The 27,029-nt window shown below is 45.7% G+C and overlaps 1 protein-coding gene across 6 annotated transcripts in view; it reads left to right on the forward strand.

Moving 5' to 3' along the window:
• SBNO2 (strawberry notch homolog 2) overlaps nt 1-27,029 on the forward strand; it is a 1,228,831-nt gene that overhangs the window by 959,843 nt on the left and 241,959 nt on the right. For all 6 annotated transcript variants that reach the window (XM_069647284.1, XM_069647292.1, XM_069647268.1 and 3 more), the window contains one exon: nt 966-1,040. In XM_069647284.1, coding sequence (XP_069503385.1) covers nt 966-1,040 — 75 coding nt within the window. The remainder of the gene's footprint in view (nt 1-965; nt 1,041-27,029) is intronic.

Genomic DNA, 27,029 nt, shown 5'->3' on the forward strand with positions numbered 1-27,029 from the left:
TGTCTTGGTTGCCCTTGTGCAGTTTCTTGCAGCTTTGCCCCTCACAAGCCTCCCAGCTTGTGGCCCAACAGTAATTTCATTTTCTACAAAGACTTCTAAAAGATTGTGCTAGACTTTTTACTTACCTACCAGAAGTGCTTCAGCTCACCCAGACTTATGCTCCATTGACATTTGCTGTCCTGTCTCCCTGAAAGACTCTTCTCAACTCTGACTTTGTGCTTTAACTCTCCCTCAACAAAAGTCATACATTAGATAACTTGTGTAGCTGGGAAAGGGTTAATTTACTTTGCATTGGGGTGTTCAGAAGTACTTAAGAATATGTGTTAACCATTGTTTTATTACCTAAACCTTTTCCTTTTAACACCAAACTCAGTACTATTGCTCTAAATGTACCAGTGATATATTAATGTCCACAGTTTCCTCGTTATTTAAGGCACCTCAGGGTGTAGGAAGTATCTGTGCGCCAATGGGTATCTGCCGATTTATGGAAACAAGTGTGTATTTTTTAAATATTTTTTTGTGTTGCATCTATTGCTCCCTTCTAAGGAAGGCTTATTAAACTGACATAAATTAATAAATCATTGTTTAATCAAGCAACCTTGAGTGTAAGTGTTTATTTCGATACTTGTCACTGTGAAACTGTTATAACCCTTCAGCTCACATTGACCCCTCTTGAGATAAGCCTGGCTGCTCAGTCATTCTACCAGCTTGTATAGTACATGCTTATACCAAAGACTGGGCTAACTATTGCCAAGAGGGCAAGGCTGGTGCAGTCTCCCACAGGGTACTGCATAAAATATTGCCTAACACACACCTATCCCCGTACTTGGAGGAAGTATGCGCTGTGAGGAATGTGATGAGTTTAAAGAGTGCTTGTTTAGGTACATTCATGTGTAGGATGCACATATGATCTGCTGGGAAGTATATTTTAGCTGACTGATATGTATCTTCTCATCCCTTCACAGATATGAAACAAGGTCTGATTTCGGTTGGTATTTGCTGCCGGGAAGCCAAATATAAAACCATCACTGTGGAAAAAGGTAGGTGTGAGTCCTCGTTCCATCATATTTTGCCTTAAATTATTATTCACCCCCTTATCCAATTCCCTCTTGGGATTCCTTTCTCTCAAATCTTTGCACATGTGACACTGTACTCCCTCTCGTGTGTCCGGACAAGTGGTGTTTGGTTCCATCACCCCATTCCCTCGTTAAGCTGCTTGGTCCCTTAACTAATTTTCCTTTTGACTTATGGTTTCTTATTTGCCAATATTTCTTCCTCATTCATTCCTTCACCTCTTTCCCTCGCGCGACTCCTTGCTCCTTCGCCTTCCTCCCTTACCTAACTCATTCTTTTATTTGTTCTCCCATGTAGCACATTGGTCCTTGACCACATTTACTCAGATGTCACTGTTGGGCAGTTTTACAGAAGTCACTGTCTACGACAGACCTTATGAAATTTCACTTTTGGTGAAAAGGGTTGCTCTACTTAGGTTTAGCCTGAACCACACAAGGGTTTGTTAGAATGGTGAGCAGGAGGTAAGAGGGCTGTACTGAGGTAAAAAGAACTTTGTGCATAGACATTCTCCTGAATACACTTAGAAGTTATAGCAAAAATAGGAATTTATTATATACACTAAGGCAGAGGTGATAATTCACAAGTCAAGTAAGTACTTTAAAACAGTAGAACAACATAAGATCACATTGTAATATTCTTTTTAGTAAACCGCAGTTGGAGTCACCTTAGAATAGCATTGGTAGTAACAAATCCCTTACAAACATCTGAAACCTACATGCAAACTGTTAAAAACGTGTACAAGTTTTATTAACTTTATCCCATCCTGTCTTAATGAGTCCAGCCCTATCCTTTGTGAGTCTCTGTGTTCAGCTGGGTCACTGGGCCACCGGCGTCCAGAGGTGGAGCAGGAAAGACAGGACATTTTCAGTAGGGCAGTGTCCAGCAGGATTCTCATCCGCCATTGCAGGTGGGTAAAGTTAGTTTTACAAAGGCAAAGGGGTCAGAGAGTTACCTTGGAGGTTTGCCTCAAGGACCGGTATCCTAAGGCAGGTTTTGAGTACAATGGGTGGTCCACCTTGGAGGGGTGCGAGATAAAGCAATCTGCAGCCCTCAGGATCAAGTAAGTTGTACCAGGGGACCTTCAGTGAAAAAACTGTTGCTGCAGTATGTTTCCAGGGGTGAGGCGACAGCAAACCCAGTCACTGCTTTCTCTGTCTAGGCGACAGAAGAAAGGACTTCAGTGGATCTGGCAACAGTTCTCGTGTAGATGGACACCCAGCAAAGGATCTTCTTTCTGGCTTGTTAGTGCTGTTATGGGAGTTTTCCCAAAGCCCTCCAGAGGGTAGGACTTTACAAAACTATCCCAATGGTTTGTAGATCCCCAACTCTTAGTATCAGTCTGTACTACTCATGGAACCTTTGTATATTGACAGAGCAGTCAGGCCTATCATAAGAGGAATATGCGAGCTGTAGGTAAGTATGCTGAACTTAGCTAGTAATGCACATCAATGAAACATTTAATAAATTTATATTAAAATATATATTATATTTACACAAGAATCGCTTTTAAATACTTAGTACATAGTCAAAACATGTAGGATTACTTAGGATAATTTTCAAAGGCCACTGCTTAGTTTGTAATTGCTTGTGTTTACATTTGTTACAGCTTTTGACAGTAATGATAGTTCTCCAGCATTGAATCTTTCATGGATTCACATGTTTTGAATATTCCCCGTCGTCAGGCTGGGAACCTCGGTCCTTTTTAAAATAGCCTTTTCACTTGGAAAACATAGTGTCCTATCGACGGCGTTTTGGGTGCTTAGCTACCACCCAATAGGACGTAGGGTATAAATGGACCCGCCCCTGCAGCTTCCCTTCAGATTTCAACCGTCTCCAAAGTGTCGGGATCACCTCGTGCTCGTTTTGATTCTACACATTTGGTGTGTTGTGGTAATTTTTTCCCAATGTCTTCAAGAAAACCTTTGTTTCGGCCCTGCGCGACCTGCGGGCTGAAGAAGGTATATGAATGGGACGGGCACATGTACTGCCTCTATTGCCTCTACCCTCATCACTCTGGCGATTCCTGCGACACTGAAGGATTGCAATCGGTGGTTGATATCATGGCTAAACGATGGGGCCTACCCTCCATCTGAGGCGGAATCGGTGCGCAGTCTAGCGTCTGAGAGGCCTGCTCCTACAGTTCCTCGCTGGTCGGTGTCAGCTGAACCGCCGGCTAAGAAGTCTCGGCCTGCAGACAAGAGCGGCCGCCCCTCTTCGGGCAAACACCTGATGAAAGGACTCCTTTATCGTCTAAGCATGGTCAGTCTGACCAGTCCCGAAGGCCTGAGTAAATGTATTCTTCTTCAAAAAAGAGCAAAAGGGACTCTTCGAAACGCTCCTCTTCAGGAGACCATCGTAGGTCATCCTCTAGCCGAGAGTCTTCGAAGCATCTATCCAGGGAGTCAAAAAGGGCGGGATCGCCTGACAAATCTGTGCCACAGCTGTCGGCTCAGTGGACATTGACGGTTTCACTGCCGGCTACGGTGTCTGCCTCCACAATGGTGTTGTCGGCTCCAATGACTGCGGTTTCCGTCGTCGATGGACAAAGTATTTTCAGCGGGTGGAGCGTGGCAGTCTTTGGCATATGACACCCTTCTACCAGACACTTTGCTACAGGAGTCGGCCCTTTCAGTGTCGTCGATGGAGGAGGAACGAGAGCCTGTGGTGAACCGAGCAAGCTTTGGCTTACAGTGTGTTGGCCCTTCGACGGCAAGAGTACAGAATGATCCATCTGCGTCTCCTCTGCTGAACCCGCAGTCGGTGCTGTCCCTCCAGGTCTTACCTACACTGTAGTCCCTGTTGAGTCAACTGGATTCAAGATTGCCTCCCGTAGGTACGCCCCCGGTAACACCTATCGTGGACGCTGCAGGTGTCCCAACGCGTTCAGCGTCTACGGCTGAGTTGCCAGCTTCCCGGCCGATGAGCACAGAGCCTCCTCGTTCCCATCCGGAGGAGGGTGAGCTACCGAACTCTGATTCCGACCAGGGGCCCAGGGACTCTATCTCTAAAATCTCCTCGTCGCCATTGAGAGACCCGACCTAGGAGTCTGATGTGGAAAGAGAAGCTCCTAGGAGTCCAGCACAACCGTCGCCTCCGGGTGACATTGGGGCATTTCATGCCATGATAGCAAAAGCCTGCGTTGAGTTTGGTCTGACCCCAGAGGAAGAACGAGAATGTTTTCTATTTGACCACATGGGAAAGAGAAGGAAGGCGGTGTTCTCCGTTCTAATCCTGGACCATGTCTGGCAGGAAGGCATACGCACCATGCGCCACCCATTTTCAGAACCTGCAGTCAAAGGGAGATTAAAGAAAAAATGTAAGGCCCCCGGACTCTACGCCAAAGTTTTTGATTTCACAACCCACCCCTGAATCAGTGGTGTCAGCGGCGGCTAGCCGGAAAACCAGAACACAGCACAAATGTACTACACCTCCTGACAGTGACGCTAGAAGACAAGATGTCTTCGGAATAAAGGTTTTAACAGTGGGGGCGACGACAGTAAAAGCCGCCAACTCGTTGGCTATTATGGCGCGCTACTACTGTGAGATGTGGCATTGGCTGGCACTTCTGTTAGAACATCTACCTGAGGAACACCGAAAGGCTGCCATGTTGCTGGTGCGTGAAGGTGAGGAAGCATCCAATCACAGCATTAATATCGCTGTAGATTTAGCGGAATTTGGCTTCAAACAGATTAATAATTGGGTGGTACTATGTCGGCAGGCCTGGGTGAAGTGCGCGGACTTTAGGCCGGAGGTTCATTACAAGGTACTAGACATGCCCTGTGAGGGGGAACAATTGTTTGGAGAAAAAATAGACGAAGCCCTCAAGGGCATGAAAGAGGACTCCGATACGGCATGGTCATTGGGGGCTTTGCAAAGCGGGTGGTCGTTTCGCCCCTTTCGCCCTTTCCGTGGAGCTTCAAGAAACACCCGGTTTGCTGCCTCCAGAGACTGGAGTTACGGTCGGTCTGGATACTCCTCACAAGGATATAGACGGGCAGTACAGTCTACGTGAAGAAGACTAGATTTTCAGGCATCCAGAAGGAGAGGACGACAGCCCTCTTCCTCCAAAGGTAAACAGACACAATCACAACAATGGCGGTCTTCGAGGAAATGTGCTGGGGGCAGAGTAGCTCTACATGTCGACGAATGGAACAAAATTACATCAGACCGTTGGGTATTGGACACAGTATGGTTGGGCCACTCTCTGGAATTCAAGGGCTCACCGGTTCCCATTCCTCCCGTGTATTCTGTGCAACCTCATCTTCACATCTTGCAGCAGGAGGTTGTACTTATGCTACAAAAAGAAGCTAAATAATTGGTTCCAGTGGCCGAAAGAGGTCAGGGGGTTTACTCCTGTTACTTCGTGGTGAAGAAACCCAACGGCAAGTGGCGATCCATTCTGGACCTTCGGGCGCTGAACAAGACTCTGCAACGCCTGAAGTTCAAGATGCTCACACTTCAAGAAGTCATTCGGTCGGTACAGCCGGGGGAATTTCTGGCGTCGTTGGATTTGCAAGACGCACATTTCCACATACCAATGTGTCGACGACACTGAAAATTCCTGCGATTTGTAGTGGGTCAAGATCATAACTCTGTGTTTCTTTTGGTTTTCGTGTCTGACAAACTCCATAGGCATTATCTTTTTACATTGTGACACACAGCACCTTCAGTGCAGTGGCACGCAGAAGTCCTTCGGAGGGAACTAAGCCTTCAGTCAATTTCATCGATAGTGACTCGCAATAGAATCATGCTGTACAGGAAGGTAATTGACCCCTCAAACCCACACACATTCGGCATTATTAGAAAGGAACTCCAGGAAAACAGCACCAAGATCATGCCGAGATGGGTCACGGACATTCAAAAACTACATGGGTAATCGCTGTTACTAAATTCTACAAGTACTTGAAACTGGAGACTGTAGGAATTAATTGAAGGCTAAAACGAGAGACTGCAGAACGGGTCGGGCTGGCGTCCTTCGAACTGAGCAGCTGAATTTGCACTTGACAAACGAAAGGAGAATCTTTCATGGTTTGTGAAAGCAGAGACTGATCATCAGCCACTTTGTGTACTATATTCTCCTATTCTTTGCACTTAACTCCCCCTCTCTAGGATCTGGACCTTCTTTTTTCTTTTACTTTTACTGGACAATATAAATGAAAATGTCGACTCTTGTAAAAATTGATTTTTAATTAAAACAAGTAAAAAAAAAAAAAGAAGTCCTTTGGATTTCTGCCGAAGTTTAAATACCTTCTCTTGGATAAACTACTGTTTACAAGAGTAGTAAAGTGAAATTGAAACAGTAGTTTATCCAAGAGAAGGTATTCAAACCTTAAGAGAAATCCAAAGGACTTCTCTGTGACACTTCACTGAAGGTGCTGTGTGTCACAATACAAAAAGATGCCGCCTATGGAGTTTGTCAGACAACAAAATCAAACGAAACAGAGTCCAAATCAAAGGAAAATTCTTGAGGGAGTGAGAAAATGGGACTCACTCTCCCTCCAGGAGAAAATCAAAAGTCCAGCAAAAGAGCTGGGGGTCTCTCAGGTAGAAATGAGAATTCTCCCTTACAGCAGCGGCTATAGTCCCTTTTCAGTTCAGCTGCACTTTGCGGTTTCAGCTACCGGCAAATGGCACCACTGCAAGATGTTGGACACTTGGTGGGCTTCCCTTGCTTCTGGAGTCCAGCACTCTGGTGAGGTGACTCGGGCTTGAGTCGTCCTACTTCGGGAGGGTGCTCAGGATCTTCCTGGAGCTTCGGTCCGGCTTAAAGACGATGCACTCTGTTAAGACAGTTTTTCTGATGTCCAACTAAGTGCTTAGTAAAACCATTCAAATGAGGCAGTACAAGACTCCACTCTTAGTATAAGGCTGTACAACCTGAGTTATTGGTAGCCACATGAGTTCATGGTAGCGTACACAGAGCAGCCAGGCTTATTTTAGGAGGGAGAGAGGGCTGTAGAATCCGTTTAAATGAAATTGTAATACACATGGTCCAAGGAAACACTGAAATACTATGTATTGTAAAAAATAAAGGATTTATTTAAATACAGGTAGGCCCAGATAAATCTAGGGGTAAATAAGTACCATCACACATTATATGTAATCACAATTATCAAAACCCAACACTATGCTTGAAGGTTCACAGACCAAAGCATAAACCTTATTTGGAACACCTAACGGTAGTTCTAGGGAAGTCAAACCTTTTCATGCACGTTCAGTTTAGATCACACCTATTCTTGGGGAGTAAACACCAATGGTTACTTTCACAATTACATTCAGTAATGCAAGGGCATTAGGCCCTACCAGTTGTACTGTGATGCTCAGTGCAAATCACATAATCAGTCAACTGGACAGTATACGTTTTGTGAATAGTGGAACACTTTTTCCTGGTACAGTAAACGCCTACAACTACTTTTGTAATAACACACATTTATACTAGGTGAGTAAAACCTAAGGATGTAATATTCAATTACCGGTGCTTTTGAGATCAGAGAAACACAGATTGAGATAAGCAGTAACTCTTGTAACTTATTTTTGGATGGCACACAGCACACTCAAGGTATTTAAAACCCATATACTTTTTTAAACTCAAAATGAAGTGCAGGTTAGATCTTTGCCAGCTCTACAAGTACCTTCTGTATGACTAATGAGGGAAAGTTAGAACCAAAGACACCCTCTACAGGAGCACAAGGAAAGCAAAAAACGAATGTTACACTTTACTGAATGACTAAAAGTTATTCTAGGTAGGTAAAACCTAATGCAGACTTATTCTGGACAGGCTTACCGCAAGTAGGGTAAGCACGACCCTTTTGGGGGATACTCATACAATTATCTTAACATGTATAATCTCATGACACCAACAGCTGTGGGACACTCATACAATTATCCTAACAGGAATAGTCTGGTGAAACCAACACATTACTTGTGGGAAGAGGTGCAACCAAATCACAGGTGAGTAATATACCTTCACATGTACTTTCTATTAGAATGGCAAAACGGTTTCTAAGGAAAGAAAGATGCTAACCATACTTTTGAGAATAGTGCATCACACATCCAAGGTAAGTAACAACTTTTGTAACTGTTCACTCTTAGAGTTACAGTTACCAACCAACTCTTTTACAAGTAAGTAACTTTAAAACACGTACTTTCTTTTCTAGGCAAAAGGCCTAATCCCTTAAGTCTTTACCTTATTCTTGGAGCATGAGTGTTCTCAGTGGCAGAGGGGGTGGGGGGTGGTCACTAGGATCTAATGAGCAACAGATGGTGTCAGAATAGGTTCTTAAGTAGCAAAAGTCAGAGTTCCTTATAAGACTGGGCAAACAGGTGAGTATTTTACTTCTAGCGTTAGAAGTGGGTCCAGGTGCTTCACAGAAGAGACCCTAGCAGGATTCTAGCAGTGGGACCGGGTGCACTGGACCAGAGGCCTCCCAATCACAGAAAACACCCCACAGCTACACAGAAACCCTAACAGACTTAAGGTAAGTACATACCCAAGTCAACACAGTACCTCAGCATTGAAGATGATTTTGCAGCAGGAGGACTTCAGGATGTGCAGCCAAATACCCAGTCAGTGGATTCCTTGTCGTGGTGACTGAAAACAAGACTTCAGAAGGAACTTAGCAGCAGGGATCAATGGAGAAGGCTCTAGGCAAGGTTTTCCTCATAGCTAAATGCAGTTCTGCGGATTTGGCGACTTTTACAAGAGCACAGAAGAAGACAGAAAATCTCTGTGGAATTCTAGTCGTTACAAAGGTCCAGCACTCTATTCGATTCGTGTCCCTGGAGATACACCAGGATGCCCAGGAAGTTTCAGCGAGATTCGGAATTCGGGAGACCATGCACTGCACAATGGCTCGAGGTCCCAGGGTATTGCAGACCCGCAAGGTCGCAGCAGCGCGTGGGGTGGCTCAAAATGCAAGTCTTCTTGAGTCTAGCGGGTCTCACCAGTCTCTGGGCCCTCTTTTTTGGAGTCCCCAGGTCGATTGGAAGGAAGGGCTACAGTAGGCTCTGGTTGCACTTCAGGATCTCTGTTCACACATCAGGCTCTGCAGTCGCTGGAAATAGTTTCATCCGCTTTTCCTTCATCATCCTCTTCGGTTTTAGTTCCAGTGGTCAACTTGTCTTAAGCTTCCAGGTTCTCCGTATTGAACAGGAATTAAAACACAACTTCTGGATTCTCTCCCTGCATTTTACAACAAGGGGCGGTCTGGTTGTCCAACCAGGGCAGCCAGCCCCCCACTGGCATTTGTCCCCATTCAGGCAAGGATGAAGACTAAGGGCTGTGGAGTTTTGGATTCCTCCCTCACTTCCTGCCTTCACAGACAGACTGAAGCCTATGCAGGGAGTCCAGGGGGCTCCCTCCGAAGATAAAAACCACACAAAGGAATTTCCCGCCCTGGATGTCCGGGGAAGGAACAAGAAAGCACAAGAAGCAATAAAATGGTGAAAAAATACAGGGGCCATTTTGGTCAAATGAGCACCCTTGGATGCCTTTACTGCAACTGTGAACCCAGCCCGTGGTAAAGGTGCACCAAATTAATACAAGATATCACTGCCACCAGCCATTGGAGGTAAGCTTGTCCCTGTAACCGAAGTGTTAGTTTTAGTGTGAAAGGGGATGCATTGTATCTCCCCAGCACTCCACATAAGGTGGGGTGTGCTGGTTTCACTTAACAAAATGTAAAAGGGATCCAAAGATCCTTTCTACCCTTGGGAACTGTAGTTCTCTCAAGGTTAGGCAGAGAAAGTTAAAAGGGGAGTCCCTAGGGCAACCCAGCAACAACAGACACTTATTGCCAAAATGTTGTTAAAGAGGATAACTTTCGAAAGACGCTATGGAGAGTCAAAGAAATGACACCCATAAAAAGAGTAAAAGATTCTGCAAGTGTGTAAAAAGGTTCCCACTATTGGGGTATTAAGGAAAAATATCACACTAGTAAAGCAAAAAGTTCTGGGGTTGACACATGTCGGGAATATTTACCATTTCTATGAAAATCTTACCCAACACACTCGACTACAGATTTCTCAACCCCTGGCACTCTGTCCCAGCACAGCAAAGTAGTACAGCCAGTTAGGGAATGTCTTCCACCAAAGTTCTTCTTGGGTTTAGTTGGTCCCACTAACCCAAGGGAAGAAGTCGTCCTTTCTGGAGCTTCTCTTGTCGATTCGTAATTGGAGCTTCAGTACTGCAGCAGGGCTTAACCTGGGCAGTTCAACAGTCCAGGTGGGGAGCAGCAAGCTTCTCTTCAAGATTCCTTCGTTGGATGTTTCATCCAGTGGTCAACACTGCTTTCTGTCCAAGAAACCTCACCTTTTATGCAAGTTTCTCCCATTCATGTACAGCTTAGCTGTCACACAGCAGGGTGGCTGCCCAAATCGACGAGCTCAGGGATACGGGTAAATCAGCCCTACTCCTGCTATTGGAACTGTCAGCGGCATTTGACCTTGTGCATCACAAGGTCTTCTGCAACCACTTAGTCACGGCTGCCCATTTCTCTGATGAAGCTGTTGTACAGATCCAATCCTTTCCTAACAGGACTATGAGAATCTTCTCCCCGCACAGCCTCTGCAGACTCGGTCCCCATTACTTGTGGAGTGCCCTAAGGCTCATGTGTCTCTCCCACATTATACAACATCTTCACAAAGCCTCTTTTCGATGAACGGGACCATCTCGGTATTTACACTAATTATGCAGATGATACCCAGATTCTCCTACCACTTACTGGTGATTATGAAAAGGATTTGGCCTTGGTAAATAACGTGTATCTCATCATCCAGGCATGGATGGTCACACATGGACTATGCCTGAATGATGACAAGACAGAGATTATCATCCTGGGCACCTCCTTCACTCTTAAAAAACTAGGACCCAGTTATTCATCCTTCAACATAGACAATAACCTCATCGCTACCGCCAACGAGGTGAAAACCTTGGGCGTCTACCTGGACTCGACCCTCCCTTTCAATAAACAGGTCAATACGATGGCATCCTCCACTGCATATACCTGCAAACTAATTGGAGCAGGTAAATCTTTCCTTTCCAACAACTGTTGTATTACCTTGGCAAGAGCACTTGTTCTGTCGAAGCTGGATTACTGTAATGCTATCTTCATTGGAGCCAAAAAGCAACCATTAAAAGAATCCAGCTCCTCCTGAATAACGCCTTGAGAGCAGCTCTTGGTATTTCTAGGAGAGAGCACATATCTGAAGTTAGTAAACTAAATAACTGGCTCTCCACTTAAGAAAAAATCCAGTTAAGTCATCTCACTCACATTCAAATATCTGTACAATGCAGCACCCTGTTACCTCGCAGACAGATTCATCAAAACCATTCCCATTAGACTTACCATTTCATCCAGCTCAAACAGTCTTAGTCCCTAGATTCAAACTGTCTAGAGTAGGGGGCGATGTTTCCAGGTTAAAGCAGCTTTACTTTGGAATTCTCTACCCCAACCTCTACAACTGGATCAAACATACCCGAAATTTTGCCAGAATTTTATAACATGGCTCAAAGATTCTGACAAGTAAAGCCAGATGTCACCCCTTTTGACGGACAAACTACTCTGACTTATGAACCACTCTGTATTATTTGTACATTATCACCTCTACTGTGTAGTTAAGTTGCATACTATATGATTCCATGATACTGTAATATTGATGCGTAACTAACTTGTATATAAGTACACTATCTTGTCTACTGTGTAGATGAGAGATAAATTGTATATTATGTCACTTTTATATTGTTTCGTAGTGTAAATTGGATAATACGAGGATGTTGTGTAACTTAAGCTGTAAGTCTTCTTCTGCAATGCGCCCTGATACCTATGGGTCTGGAGCACAATACAAGTAATAAATAAATAATCATCCAGCCAGCCAATCAGCACTGGGTGCATTCCAGTAACCAAGGAGACTAAGGACAGAGAGTTTCGGGCATCGCCTTCAGGTGAGGAGGATGACCCTGAACACTATGACCTGGCGCCGCAGGGAGATGGTACGCTGGCTTGTCAGCGTCGCATAGGCGTACCTGAAATGGTGGGAGAGGGGTCACCTTCATAGATTTGATGGGGCAGGGTCAAACCTACTTGCAGAGGGCCTTCTAGGTCTCCTGAAGAATGTTTGGAGGGGAATTATAGGTAATTATCAGGGAATGGTGCATGTTAAAGCACGTTGGGCCACAACGTGGTGGTAGTTAAAGGTTGCAAGTGCTTCTTTTAGTGATGCCTGGCACTATGAGATCGCTGAGGTTGCGGTCTGTGTGTGAGTAGTGCTTTCTCGGTTGCTGATTGTGCATGTTTCCTATCTGTCCATAGTTTATAGTGATCCCATGTAAGATTAGAGTGGCACTCGGATTGCATGATCTGAGGTGTTGATGGACACTCGGAATAGGCGATCCCTGGCAATTGATTAACATTTTTGGGCCTTGAATTCACACATTGGCATAGCATGATTGGGCCTAACATGGCCTAGTAAATAGTTTCGTCTCACTCTGCCTGTGCAGCAGAGTTTTGTTGCCCAAGAAGCTCTGGAGGCAACATGGAAGGAAATGAACACTGGGTCTGCCGCAGTCGGTCGACATGTATTTTAATTTCAGGGGGCCCAACTAGCTAGGGAGAGAATATACATCCTTCTGACAGACCTAGGCCTGGGCTGCGTAGCATAATAACTTTCAAGGGGGCAGCCACCCACCGAGGGAGCCATTCGCCAAAACCTGCACTGTTGTAAGGTTGCACTTTCTGACAAAAATAGTGCTTTGATTAGAGCATTATTCATCCTCGCACCACTCCTCTATTGAACTGCAATAACCAGAAGGTATGCCTTGACCCGTCTGGCTGATATTAGAAAATGGAGGACCTCACTTCTGGGCAATTGCTCTATGCAGACCCGAGATGACAGCAGAGTGGCGGGGTGAGGATACATTCCTTCCCCAGCCTGCATATTCTTTTAGATTCACATGCTTGTGAATGGATTCACATGCTTGTGAATGGTCCTCCTTCAAACAAGATAACATTTTGGAACTAATGTTTCCCTATTTAACCCTAGCCTGCCTGTGGAGCACCTGCACAGCCATTCTGTTGGGAATCGCCCAGTGCTGACTTTAGAAGCATTGCAATAAGTTTGATTCCATCTTTTTTGGAAGTGCCCACTATCCACGGTGCCCCCTCCTCTCACCATGAAGATTGGGGGCAAGAAGGAAATTAAAGACTGAAAAATGTAATACAGTGCTGGGTTTGCTAAAGGGCTTAGGAGAAGCATGGAGCAAGCTTGGAGTTCTTCTCTGCCTGCATGTATGATTGCTTGGTGTTCAATTCTATCGGATCCCTCTTGCGTGTTGGCAGCTCTCCCGACAACTTGACTGTATAGTTGTTGTCATTGGAAGAATGAGGCAGCTGTTACCTGAGCAGCCATTGTTGAGGAAGTAGATGTTGGAAATTGCTAGTTGTTTGTTGGAGGGCCCCTTCGAAGCTGGCAAGCCATGCAATGCTGCTATTGACCAGTCCTTCATTCAATATCCAGGGGCCCCAGTGTTGGTCTGACCTCTGGAGGATCTCTCATCCTCGTAGTTGGTCGAGGCAATGTTGTCTGATGTTTGCCCATGTCTGAATAGAAATACGTTCTTGCTTCAAGCAGCGGTAGTAGAGAGGAGTCGGGTAGGACACCTCATATGCTCATGTCTGAGTTTATGAATGAATAGTTGGGACCGGTGGCGGTGGTGTTTGCACCATACCCCTGAGTATATGGATTAGAAGTCACTTCAGAACAGGATAACAGAATTTAGGATGCCACTGACAACATCCAGAACCGACTAAGGGAAACTCCTACTATAACAAGAGAGACGATGCTAGGTCAAATAGGACACAAGCGACACCCATGAGGACAGAAATCAGCATCCCTAGCCAACTCCAGCCAACAACCTCACCCGCTCCATAATCACTACGAGGTATCATAGTTGAATAGAGTTGTGTGAATGTTAGCAGTTGCCACACTTGAACTAAGTTGTGGACATTGGCATGGTCTGAGCCCGAATGGAGTTGTGAATGATGGCAGGTGCCGCCCCTGGACGTAATTGCAAGCGTTGGCATGTGCCACGCTTTGAAAGGGCTGTGAGCGGTAGCCTGCATGAGCAGCTAGATAAGACAATGAATGACGACCACTGCCACATATGGATGGAGTAGCGTTGACTGTCCGATGCCGCATACTGACTGGTTTGGGACAGAGTTTGATGGACTCAGACGCCTGCTTGCCCCGCATACAGACAGGTTTGACGGAGGCGGCCAGGGCCAAACTTGGACAAGGTTATGAATGTGAGTGGGCGTCATGTGTGTAAAGGACTGGGAGTGTCGACTAGTCCCAGATCTTGATGGAAATGCAGAGATGCTAGTGCCACACCTGGAGAGAATATGGAAGTTTAGCGCCTCGCTTCTAGACAGCAATGCCAACTAACCAATCCACTAACCATTTCACCCCTCTGCATACACCTCTCTAACTAAACACAACCACAATCCTATAACACAACAATCCGCACAAACTTCACTACACTGCAACAACAAAACAAACCACACACAGACTCGCACAATGACTACTGACCGGAAAACACCCTGAGCCCAGCCAACAGAGTTAACCGGGTTGAGGCCGCCAATAGCACATCACTGCTCTTGCACTTTTCCAGCTTATTCCCACTAACTCACCCCCCACCACCCTTCCCTTTTTCAGAGCCGCCAGAGCGCCAGCCGATCACTCAGGTGGTGATAGGGCGCGGTACAAATATCCTTTAACATTAACATCTCCCTCACTTCCTGCCCTCCCCTGCCAGACACACTGGAGACACAGTCGGGTTTCAGCACTGAAGCCCACCAAAGGCAAAACGAACAAAAGGGTTAAACCTGGTTAGGCGCGCAGTGTAAAACCCAAGAAAGTCCTCATTTATGTTATTTTTTTATTTGTTGTATGCCCAAACCTTAGAGTATCACGGCGTAGATTTACACGTATACTTAGTCTTAGTTGTTGCATGTATCTAGATTTACAGTGGTGAAATCATGTCGCTTGTGCAAATATACTTAGTTACATAATAGGGGTAGGTTCACACTGGTACAGAAAATGGTGCAGAATCGAGTTACAAGTAATCTTACACACTTAAATGGTTACATGGTAAACAGGTTTACAGTCATGCAGTCGTCAGTTACAGTATTTATTTATGTGGTAGGAATCTTGAAACGGGGGATGAATAGGTGCATCTCTACATTGGATCTGAGTTTTCTGGATGTGGTTTTGCGCATAAGACTTAGGTTAAGATAACTGGGGGCATTACCCGAGACACATTTATGTGTTGGGGTAAGAGTTTTATGAAGTATCCTGGCTTGAATGGGTAACCAATGTGCCTCTCTCCTGTGTTGAGCTATGTGACCCGCTTTTTTATGCCTGGTGCTGCTCTTAATGTAATGCTTTATTCTGCGGTAATTGCCTTTTGTGTATTTGTTTTTTTTAGGTCCCTAGTAGGAGTATATTGCAGTAGTCCATTTTGTCCAGAAGGAGAGCTCTAGAGAGACTGATGCTGTTTTGGGGGGGGGGGGAAAGGTCGACCTAGGGCATAAGTTTGGCAGTGTAGGCTGTGGATGAGGCGAGAGAGCTGATATGTTTGCACATGGTGAAGCTGGAGTCCAGCTAGACCCCTAATGTTTTGACTTGGTTAGATATGTTAATAGGGGTGCCGTCAATGACTATAGATGTGTATTGTGGGTGGAGTTTGCCTAGTCTAGTGGGGGAGCCTACTGTGAGGATCTCTGTTTTTTCTCCGTTTAGACAGAAGCTGTTTGCCGCCATTCAGTTATGGATGATAGTGTACATTTTATTTACACAAATGGTATCCTGTTCTAGGTTGCCCGATATCTGGATTAGTATATTTGTGTCGTCTGCGAAGATGGTATAAATTATTCCCATTTCGTCTAGCGCTGCAAAGAGTAATTTAGTGTACGCATTATAGAGCGTTGCGGAAAGGCAGGATCCTTGAGGAACTCCCAGTGGAACTAATAGGGGATCAGCTGCTACATCTCCTATGGCTACTCTAGATGTTCGGTCTGCAAGGAATGATTTAATCAAGACTGTGGCTTCCTTAGAAAAGTGAGTTATTTGCTAATGTTAGGCCTAGTTTATTGTGGTCTACTAAATCAAATCCAGTGACAGGTCAAGTAATAACCGTATGCATAATTTCCCTTAGTCTCTGATGTAATCCATCTGGTTTTTGAGATTCAGCAGGGCTATTTCCGTACTGTGTCTGGGGCGGAAACCGGATTGTCTTTCCCCTAGTAGCTGATTATTTTCAAGATGGGCTTGGACTTGGGTATAAGCAATTTTGTCTAGGATTTTGAGGAGGAAGGGGACTGCAGTGATGGGTCTATAATTACTGCTGGTGGTGGGATCTAAAGTGGGTTTCTTAAGGAGGGGTGGTAACCCAGGCTTCTTTGATACTGGATGTGATGGTATTGGTGTTGAATGAGGCATTGACAGCGTTAGTGATGGTGGGTGCTAAGAGGTGGGCGCAGTCCTTAACTAATTTGGCAGGAACGTTGTCTACTTTACAATTAGAGGGTTTAAGTGAAGCTATCGTTTTAGTATTTGGTCCTCAGTCACTGGGGTGAATTGGAAATCGGGTATATTAGTTGTGGTGTCTGTAGATGGCAGCGGGAGTTGGCTCTATGGTGGCTGCTAGAAGTATTCTTTGCGAGTAGATTTTATTTTGAAGTGTTTATTTTGGAGGTTAGTGCATCCTGGATGCTGGTGCACCATGCTTTGTTAGCTTTTACAATGCTGGGGGGGGGGATGGATAGGTGTTTCTAATTCTCTGATAATGGTGAACAGCTCTTTGCTATTGTAAGTGGCGTTAGTTAAGCGTAAGTTCAGGGAGTTTGCTTTTTGGGTATATAGTTCCAATTTGTAAGATTTGGATATTAGCTGGAGGTTTTTTTGGATTCATTAGTGGCATTGTTTCTAGAGAGGTGTTCTAGTGCTCTTTCTTTTCCTTCTAAGTTCAATGAGGTCATCATTGAACCATATGTTGCTGCGCTTATGTTTGGGGAATTTTAGATTTAAGAGGAACTAGTTCATCGAAGGCTGACTTCAACCAGGTATGGTAGTGCAGAGAGAGGCTGTCAGGGTTGTCATCAGCTGGTGGTTGTGTATTAATTAGCTTGTGCAGCAAGGGAGTTAAATTTTCAGGGGCGAGTTTCCTAGAACTTCTCATAAGGATGGGCATTGATGGGGTGGCTGATGGTGTGGGGTCCCCTGTTATGACCATGTTGAACCTGATGAGGAGGTGGTCAGTCCAGGACATTTCTATGTCTTCTAGGAGGACTGTGGTGTTCAATGTTAGAATCCAATCCAGGATTCGCCCTTTTGTGTGGGTTGGGTGTTAACAATTTGTTTGAATTGCATTTCGAGGAATGCATTGTGGAAGGCAGTAGCTTTGAGGTCAAGGTGGTCATTAAACCCTAGATTAATGTCTCCTAGGATGATACATTTTGTGTTGGGTTTAAGGAGTGGGGAGATGAGCAAGGGTAGTTCAGTGTCAGGGTTATTGGTGTGGCTTGGCACTCTGTACACTACTAGCAAATTGATGGTTGTTTTGGGGTTTGTGGTTAGATTGAGAGCTAGGTGTTCATAGCATAATAGGGTTACCGTTTTGCATTCTCTGTACTGGAGAGTGGTTTTGGAGATGATGGCAACTCTTCCTCTGGTGGTCTCGAGTCGGTCTGCTCTGAGTAATGTGCAGTTGGGAGGTATAGCTAACGAGATCAGAGGGCCTGATGCTGGGTGAAGCCAGGCTTGTTATTACTAGAAAGTCGAGTTTGTATTCAAGAATGAGATTGTGTACATCAATGGTGTGTGCGCCTAGGGATCTTACGTTCAAGTTTAAGGGTTCTATGGCTGGGGATGAGCAATGTGTTTGGGCTATGGGTCTTGATGGAGAAGAGATGACATGGTACCTTGCGTTTTTCACCGCTTGTTCTTGGTTTTGGAGTGTGGTGGTGTGTTGGGGTTGGTGATTTTATGAGTGTTGTCCTCTTGGTGTCTGCTTATAGAGTCAGAGGAGTGGGAGAAATTGCGTTTCTTAATGGTACGAGAGGAGAGTCTTATTTTTTTTGTAGTTGCTAGTATAGGTCTTGTGAATGCTTGAGAGGTGTATGTTCTAGAGGAGAGTAGGGACCAGCGCGCTATGCCTAGGATTGGCGGAGTGGGGTGTGATATTGGGTAGTGGGGTGATATATTGGGGCCATGGCTGTTGTCATAGTGAAGGCTGGTATATTGGGCAGAAATGGGGTGCAGCAAGGTAGGGGGTGGTGTCCGCGGCAGTATATGCAAGCTAGGCCTGAGCCTAGCTGGATGAATGCACCATTGGAGCATGGTGTAGTGTCTAAGATGTTAGTACCATGTTTAGGGAGCATGGTGGATTGGTGGTGGTTAGGCAAGGTTTGTATGCAGTACCCTTTGGGAACACTACACACAACTATGACTACAGGTGTAAACAAACCAACCTTTGGTATACGTCTGTACTACACAGTTTTGGTACCATGTTGAGCAGCTAGCCTTATCTCAAGAGGGGAAATGTGAGCTGTAGTGGAGTTAAACAAAGATTCACAGTTACAGGTATTCAAAGAGACTTACACTCAAGGTTTCTTGTATAACCACTTAATACTGTATTTACCAATCAGTTATAAAACACTAAGAAGGAGGGAATCCTATAGTAACACACAAATACACTTCAATACTGTTTCAGAATACTTTTCAAAAGGAGTAAAAGGCAAAGATTATTAGAACATGAAAGTTAAAATTATTCTTAGTGCAAATACTTTGAGTTCACCAGAAGAATCAATTCAATAGGCTAGGCCAAAGTCAATGGGCTATAGATGCAGCTGATGACTTCTGTTCCTGGCAGTTCCTGCAGATCTCACTGTTCCTGGGCCTCAGTCGTGGGGACAAGAGGGAGGACGTCACGTCGGAGCCTGGGGGACACTGCACTGGGACTGGTCAAGGCTCGCGACTTGCAAACTTCAATTTTAGCGGCTGTTTCGCGTTTCAGCTACCGCAGTGGTAACAACGCTGGTCCTGGCTGTCAAGGTGGGCTGTCCTTGCTTCTGAGGTCCCTTACTCAGCTGATCGGGGTCAAGCTCGGTCAGTCCGATGTCGTGGGAGTCCAGAGGATCTTCCAAATGCTTTTGGCCAGCTTACAAGTAACGCACACAATATGGTGTCCCTCTCCCTGGTTCTACGGTTTCCTGCAGCATTCTGAGGAAATGCAACCAGATATTGGTGTCCAGGTGGCTTACTTGGGAGTTGATTGGTCCTACCAACTCAAAGGGAGAAGTCGTCCTTGCAGGGCTTCTGTGAACTTGGGGATTCGGACCTGCAGCAGGGCTTCACCGGGCAAACCAACGGTCCAGGAGGTGCAGCAGCCGTCCTCTTCAATCTCTTCTTCGGTTCCTTCGTTCCATTGGTCGACTCTGCCTTCCAAGCCAAGAAACTTGCTTTTTATTCAGTTCTCTCCCATTCATTCCAGCCTAGCTGCCGCTCGCCCAGCGGGGTGGCTGTCCTTGCCGGACAATCAGCCAACCAATCATCACAGAGTGCATTTAGGTGTCCTAGTAGACTAATCACAGGGAGTTTCGGGAACCTCCCTCACTTCCTGCCTACCCCAGACACACTCGAGCCAGAGGCGGTCTTCACTCCTGAAGCCCGCCAAAGGTGAATGAACAAAGAGACCAAACCTGGTTTGGCGCGCAGAGAAAATCTCTAGAAGGACCTTTCCACAAAGAAATGGCGAATAAAGACGGGGGACCATTTTGACAAAGGAGGCTTGGCGCCATTTTGAAAAACATGGCTCCTGCGATTTAATGTTACCGGAGCTGTGAACAGTACGCAGTCGGGGTAAATCATGGTAGTTCATTGCAAAACCACTGCCACCAGCCATTCTGAGAGGAAAGGGTAACATATAAGATGTCACATGAGCATTTTGACACGGGGGATACTAAGTAACCCTTCCAGCACTCTATTGTAAGATAGGGTGTGCTGGTGATAGCGAGTACAATGCTAAGTAGAGTCAATTTCACTCTACAGTAGTTTATCCCAGAGAAGGTATTTAAACCTTGGGAAACCTGAAAGACTTCCCTGTGTCACTGTACTAAAGGTGCTTTGGGACACAATTGAAACAGTGTATACAATCACATAAAATACATGAGTGGGGGAAAAGGGTCTCACTCTCGCCAGGTTAAAAAAAATCAAGTCCTCAAAATCCAGCAAAGTTGCTGGGGGTCTCTAAGGTAGAGGGAATGAGCACATTTTTGAGAAATCTCCCTAACTGGTGAGCTGGGTTTGTTGGTCATACAACTGAAGACCTAACGTCCTTCCGCAAACTACTGAAAACCTGGCTCTTCCCCTAAAACCAACCGGCTTCCAAACTAGCACCACCTCTCCGACCTATCAATAAACGACTAAAGTAGATCAAATTCAGGGAAGCAGATATTACGAATAAATCAATGAGAAACCGATGAAATGCACATAGCAGTATATAAAAGCTAATATGAACGCAAATACAGAGAAGCGAACAGAACTAAGGAGCACGTAGAACTGATGAGGGCGTATAAAACTAACTTTGCTGAACCAACAAACTTATAGACTAGGTCAACGCGTGGCTTGACAATAGTATACAAGCGAACGAGCATATAGAGAGGATGACCATGGAGAGCGGAAGAGTGTTGCGGGCGGATGTGTGTTGCAGGCGGATGTGTGTGGAGGGCGGATGTGTGTGGAGGGCGGCCGGGTGTGGAGGGCGGCCGGGTGTGGAGGGCGGCCGGGTGTGGAGGGCGGCCGGGTGTGGAGGGCGGCCGGGTGTGGAGGGCGGCCGGGTGTGGAGGGCGGCCGGGTGTGGAGGGCGGCCGGGTGTGGAGGGCGGCCGGGTGAGCAGGACGGCCGGGTGAGCAGGACGGCCGGGTGAGCAGGACGGCCGGATGTAGTGAGTGAAGGCGTATGTAGGGTGAAGACGTGTGTGGCGAGAGGACGTGTGTGGCGAGAGGACGTGTGTGGCGAGAGGACGTGTGTGGCGAGAGGACGTATGGAGGGCCGACGAATGTGCAGAACGGACGAATGCTTAACTGCATGACGTCCATATTATACCTAGAAGAACATACCTCATATCACACCCCACGCTTACTCTCTCCTTACACCACCACCCAACTAGAACACAGAGATACTATGACACCATTCGGTATATCTGTTCTCATATCAACATCTGACGCCGCTCACTCCACATCACTCTATGTAATCACTGCTGGTCTCGCACCCCCAGCCAGGCGTTCCCCTCAGGCCCTATGCTGCCACTCTCGGTCCGGATAATTCCTGCCAGATTCAAACACATACTCCTAACCTCTCACCCACCACACCTACCGCTATGAAGCAGCTCCCACAGAGAAATTTCGCACCAGCTGCACACATACCAGATGCGCACTCGCACCTTTTGAACCCTCTCTCCTCCCTCTACTGACATGAACTTCGGCTCCCAAGGGCGTTCAACCTACCAGCGCCTTCAGACCATACCAATGGTATATAAGGCGCTATATAAGTGCAAAATAACATAACATAACATAACAATAGTAGTAATGAAAGATATAGCAACGCACAGAGTGTTAAGCCTAATGCTTTGGCAAGTCTATGATGCATTTGGCTGGTATTTCCTTTTAGCATAACTGGGTGGTCTGGGATGAATTCTGATTTAAGTGGTGTGTGGGCATACACATTTCGGGCCGTATACCATAAGGCAAGTCGTAGAAACAGTATGCTTTTACAGGCTAGTGAGTGCTGAAGCGGGGCTACATAATGCAATCATGGGTACAACATGTAAAATAAATTATAACGTTTAACTAGGTGCTTATCGGGAAATACTCAGGGCAATGCATATAGTAATTTTGTAGTAACATTCGCCACATTAGTACGGGTGCAATGATTGGCGGGTGGTTTGAGCACGGGCAGTGCCAGTACACCTAAGTGAATAGCAAATACACCAAAGTACAAGAACAGAAGAGGCCATGCTCAAATAAGGGAATGCACCATGCAATCATAATAGAACAACTCATAGAAGCAGTATAGTTTTACAGGCTAGTGAATGCTGTGGCGTGGCTACGCAATGCAATTTTAAGCACAACATGTAAAAAAAATGCTAATGTTTGACTAGGTGTTTATCGTGAGTTACTCGCTGCATATAGTGATTTCGCGGAGACATGCCGTACATCAGTACGGGAGCAATTATTAATGGGTGGTTCGAGAGCTGGCAGAGCAGATACACCCAAGTACAAAAGCAGGTGAGGGTCTCTGCCGGCGCATAAGGTAGTGCGACCATGGGAATCTGATGCTTTTAGCAATGGGGACTTAGTGTTAAGGTAAAGTGTGGCCGCGTAGTGAACACTATTTTATCCCTGTTGAGTTGGAGGATTGACCAGGTCCTATAGTCGCTGTTAGGCAGAAACCTGTGCAGTTCCCTTAGGGAACACTGCAAAAGATTTAGGACTACAGGTGGTTGGCAGTAAACCCAATTGGTAGCAGTCTGTACCACCCAGATTTGCCTGATAGCTGTGGCTGAGCAGTCAGACTTCTCTCAAGATGAGTTAGGCAGTATATAGAGTATACACAATAGGTACAGAGATACAGTAGCACAAGCAAACTCTGACCAGAGCTTTGGTGTAAAAGTATATAATTATTTATTGACACACTTGTAAATTACACTAGCACAAAAAGAGGTAAGTAAATTCAACACACAGTCACTATTATATATATACAACCCTAATTACTTATTAGACAAGTCTTAATGAGAAACACCACTTATTTTCAGACAGAGGTGAGCGCCTAACATAAGATGGCACTCTAATAAGTTATAGAAAAAGGGAGGGAAAAGGCAGAGTTATGAAAGCACACAAATTTCAATACTTTTCAAAGAACCACAGTGAGGCAGGTTAGGCAAAGTCTACTGGAGAGCAAGGAAGTGCAAATGCTAGGCCCACTCTTAGAGAGAGCAAGCAAAATGTGTCCAGGATCACACAGTGGGGTTATGCCCAAAGAGTCTTTGAAGATAGTTCACAAAAGATTGAGATTAACTCAGGAAAAGTTAGTTAACAGGCCCCAGGCTAACCCAGATTAGAAAGTCGAGGATTTACTGTCACCCTGAACGATCTGTCGCAAGGGAAGCCAGGCGGGACACAGTACCTGAAATGGGAAGAACGCTCCAGCGGGGGCAGTTGTTCCCGGCAGTGGGTGCAAGTCGGTGTTTCGTCTAGAGGAAGAGGAGGTCTCCACGTGGAGGAAAGATGAAGGTTGTTGCACTGCCAGGGAAGAAACCAGCCGCAGAGTTTCCCGGTTACAAGGTACTACCCTTTTCTTCGCGGTAGTGGTAAACCATGGTATTCCGGTTGCCGGGGTGCTTGGCACGGGCAAGGCGGCCACGAGATGGTCCAGGAAGGCGAAAAGACGGGCAAACTGGTTATCCCCACCAGTCAAAGGAAGAAGACTCTCCGGACTGGAGATCTCCTCTGTCGTCGGGAAAAGCAGTGAGACGGTTCAGCAGGGCTCCACCAGTGGTGTCATCGTTGCAGGTCAGCTCTGCTTCTCCCTCCTCGGATTCTATAGGTCCTGTGGCAACTTCTGAAGTTCCATTCCCCAAAGCCCTGCTTTTATGCAGAAAAACCCCCATTCATTCAGCCTAGCTGTCAATCAAACATGCTAAGTGGTGAGCCGGGCGGCTCACCACTTGGGCCAATCACACAAGAGTGCGACTTGAGTTGCCAAGGCAACTCAGTCCAGGGTGCCTAAACCCCCTCCCGCACCCCCTGTGGTACCCAGAGAGAGTGGCACCACTTTTGGAGGCTTCTGTGGAGAAGCCTGCCAAAAAGTGGAACAAAGGGCTCAACTTGGGTTGGAGTCACAGAAGCGAACACAAACGCCATTTTGGAACCAAGTTTCGGCAAAAAATACCAACCGGTGAATTTATATTAATTTAATATACCGACGGTATGTTCGAGGCTATTTTAAAAAGTTGTAGCCTCGAACAATGGGAAAATCCCATAGGAATATATTCGCTGTTGAATATAAAAAGTAGTATCCACTGCCACCAGCCAAAACTCGGTCGGCGGGACTGGACAGTGCCCCCTCGAACAACAGACCCGGGGGCAATCAAATTGCCCCGACCAGTACGTCCACAATATGAATGTTTGTACTGGTTCTGTTCACAATTTAAGACTAGTAAAGCCAATGGTGACTTTACATGCCCTGGGAGACAGTAGTCAGTCCCAGGGTATGGAGTCTGTTTGGGGGTCGCTACGAGACCCCTGGGTTACTGCACGGAGGGTGCTGTGTAACCCACATATCAAAAACACATGAAACCCTATGGGGTAAAGGAGCCCATAGAACACATACAAAGTCAAAGAAACACCTCAAATCATGTCTAAGAGTGGGAATAAAAGAGTCTCACTCTTAGCAGGAGAAAAAATAAACCCCAAAAATCCAGCAAAGCTGCTGGGGGACTCACTAGGTTTGGGAAATTAGCCTTTACAGAGAATTCTCCCTAACAGTCGCCTCGAAGGCTTGGGTGATTAGTACGGAGAGGGCCGGGATGCAGTAATTAATGAGCAGGTGGCGGCATAGTTACAAATATAGGTGGCACTGGTGCAAGGGCTGGGTGAGTAAAGTGGTACAGTTAAAAAATACAATGGTGAGGATTGAGGGTAAAGCAGCATCTAAATACGTCTCACCGTGAATGCGTCATTGTGTTAGAGGTGAAGCATGGAGTTGGCCTGGAGACAAGCCTCAGTCGTGAGCTATGAGTTATAGGTTCAAAAGCAAGAAATGGCAAAAAAAAGATGGCCAGGGCCATTTTCACAAAATGAACACCCCTGGGTGCACTATTGCAGCTCTGGAGCCTGCGGGAGAAACACACAATGGTAGGAACATAAACCACTGCCACCAGCCATTAAGTCATGAGGGTAACATAAAAACGTTTAAATTAGTAAGTAGGAAAAGGGGCTACTAAGTAACCCCCCAGTACTTCCACATAAAATGGGGTGTGCTGGACCTACATAGGAAAACCAGGTAAGTAAGGTGAATTTCACTTTACTACTCTTGGGAACAGTAGTTCACCCAAGAGAAGTTATTTAAACCTTATGAGAAATCCAAGGGACTTCTCTGTGACACTGCACTGAAGGTGCTGTGTGTCACCATACAGAAGTAGATGCCTGTGGAGTTTGTCAGACTCTTAAAATAAAGTAACAGAGTCCAAATCAGATAAAAAATACATGACAGAGTGAAAAAAAGGTCTCACTCGCTACGGGATAAAAATGTAAAGTCATAAAATAAAAGCAAAAGAGCTGGGGGTATCTAAGGTTGAAGGGAATTAGCACAGAAATGAGAATTCTCCCCAACAATCTCCCGTCAGGACATTGCAATGCCCTATTCACAGCAGTCCCAAATGCCACTTTGGCTCCTCTGAAATCCACCCAGCATGCTTCATCATGCCCCCTCTCAGGACTAACAACATTCAACCACATCATCCTCAAGGGGCTGCACTGGCTATACGCCGTCATGCACACATCATGATCAAGATTACCTGCATCACCTAGAAAGCAGTTGCAACCAAAACACTACTTTACTTGGCTGAGAAACTCACCATATCCAAAGGGTAGCACACCACCAGAAGCCACAGCATTGCCAGGCTAGAAACAAAGAACTGTGAGAGGGGGCTAGGGGGTGCAGGAAATTGGCATTTTGCTGCTATGGACCCAGTCTTTGGAATAAGTCACCAAGGCAGGTTATTCTGCCTCCCTCCATTCTACACTTAAGGAAGGACCTGCTGAAAACTTTTCTCTTCAAAGAGTATCTCACCAATCACTCACTCAACCCTTTATCTCCCTCTGGAAACACCACCCACCCCTCCGCCCCAGTTTTGCCTACCCACCCAAGCCCCTTTGCTACACCTGCACCCTTCTTGTAACTCCTGGGCGCAGCCTCTTTGTACAGCTGCATTACTTCCCAGTTAGGTTCATACTTTATAAATCACATACATGCCTACATACACCATCAGCAGGATGATGTTTCTGGGATGCTACCTAGTTTGGTAAAACTATGTTCAGAAACCTTTTTGCCAGGGCTATTTTTTAAATTGTGCAACCACCTTGCACTGGTAATTCATGGAGAAAAGAAGGCGATTTTTTAGCACAAGAGAAAAATATACATTTCCATCTGTTGTAACCGCTCTGCACTTTCTAGCCCCAACCCTATTGATAGATGGACCCTCGCCCACATCTCATTCCAGTCTCTCATCCTTTTGTCCTGGTCATAATAGGCTCCTAGTTCTAAGCAGAGAAAATAAAACTTATCTGGTGGATGTAACGGGGAGAGACACGTGTGCATGAAGTGCTACTCGTTCTGGCTTTCAGGTGAGGTTTGAATCTCTGAAAGTGATGTAGTACCTGATCTGGTACTGAGGAATCCAGAGGCATCCCAAGCACACAATTCAAGGACTATGAGTACAGGTGCTTTTATAGTGAGAAGCCTTATTTTCTCAAAGTTGCTTATGTCTTGTTTTCTCACCATAGATTCTATCTCATTTTCTCATTAATTATGTGGCCTTCTTTGCTAATCATTGCAGTGGTCATGTTTTAGGTTTGTTGTCCTGCTAAAGTTTCTCTGTGGCTGTATTCATGTTGTCTGTCCCTTAGCTACTTTCTTTTTGTGCCCAGATTGCTCCTGTTTGTTTCTTTTACCATTGTGACATTGATTTGCAATATCTCCACTGCTAGTGAATTTTTAGTAACTCTTCTTTCCTTCGATGGAGTTCTTCAGATTTTTTTCTGACCTACTATCTCAATATCTGCTGTTTCAACGTGTTCGAATTTGTGTCTTTTGATCTTTCTATTGCTGCTGCTCTATCG

This window comes from Ambystoma mexicanum, chromosome 1p, assembly GCF_040938575.1.
Source record: "Ambystoma mexicanum isolate Mex_15411 chromosome 1p, UKY_AmexF1_1, whole genome shotgun sequence".
Lineage (NCBI taxonomy): Eukaryota > Metazoa > Chordata > Amphibia > Caudata > Ambystomatidae > Ambystoma > Ambystoma mexicanum.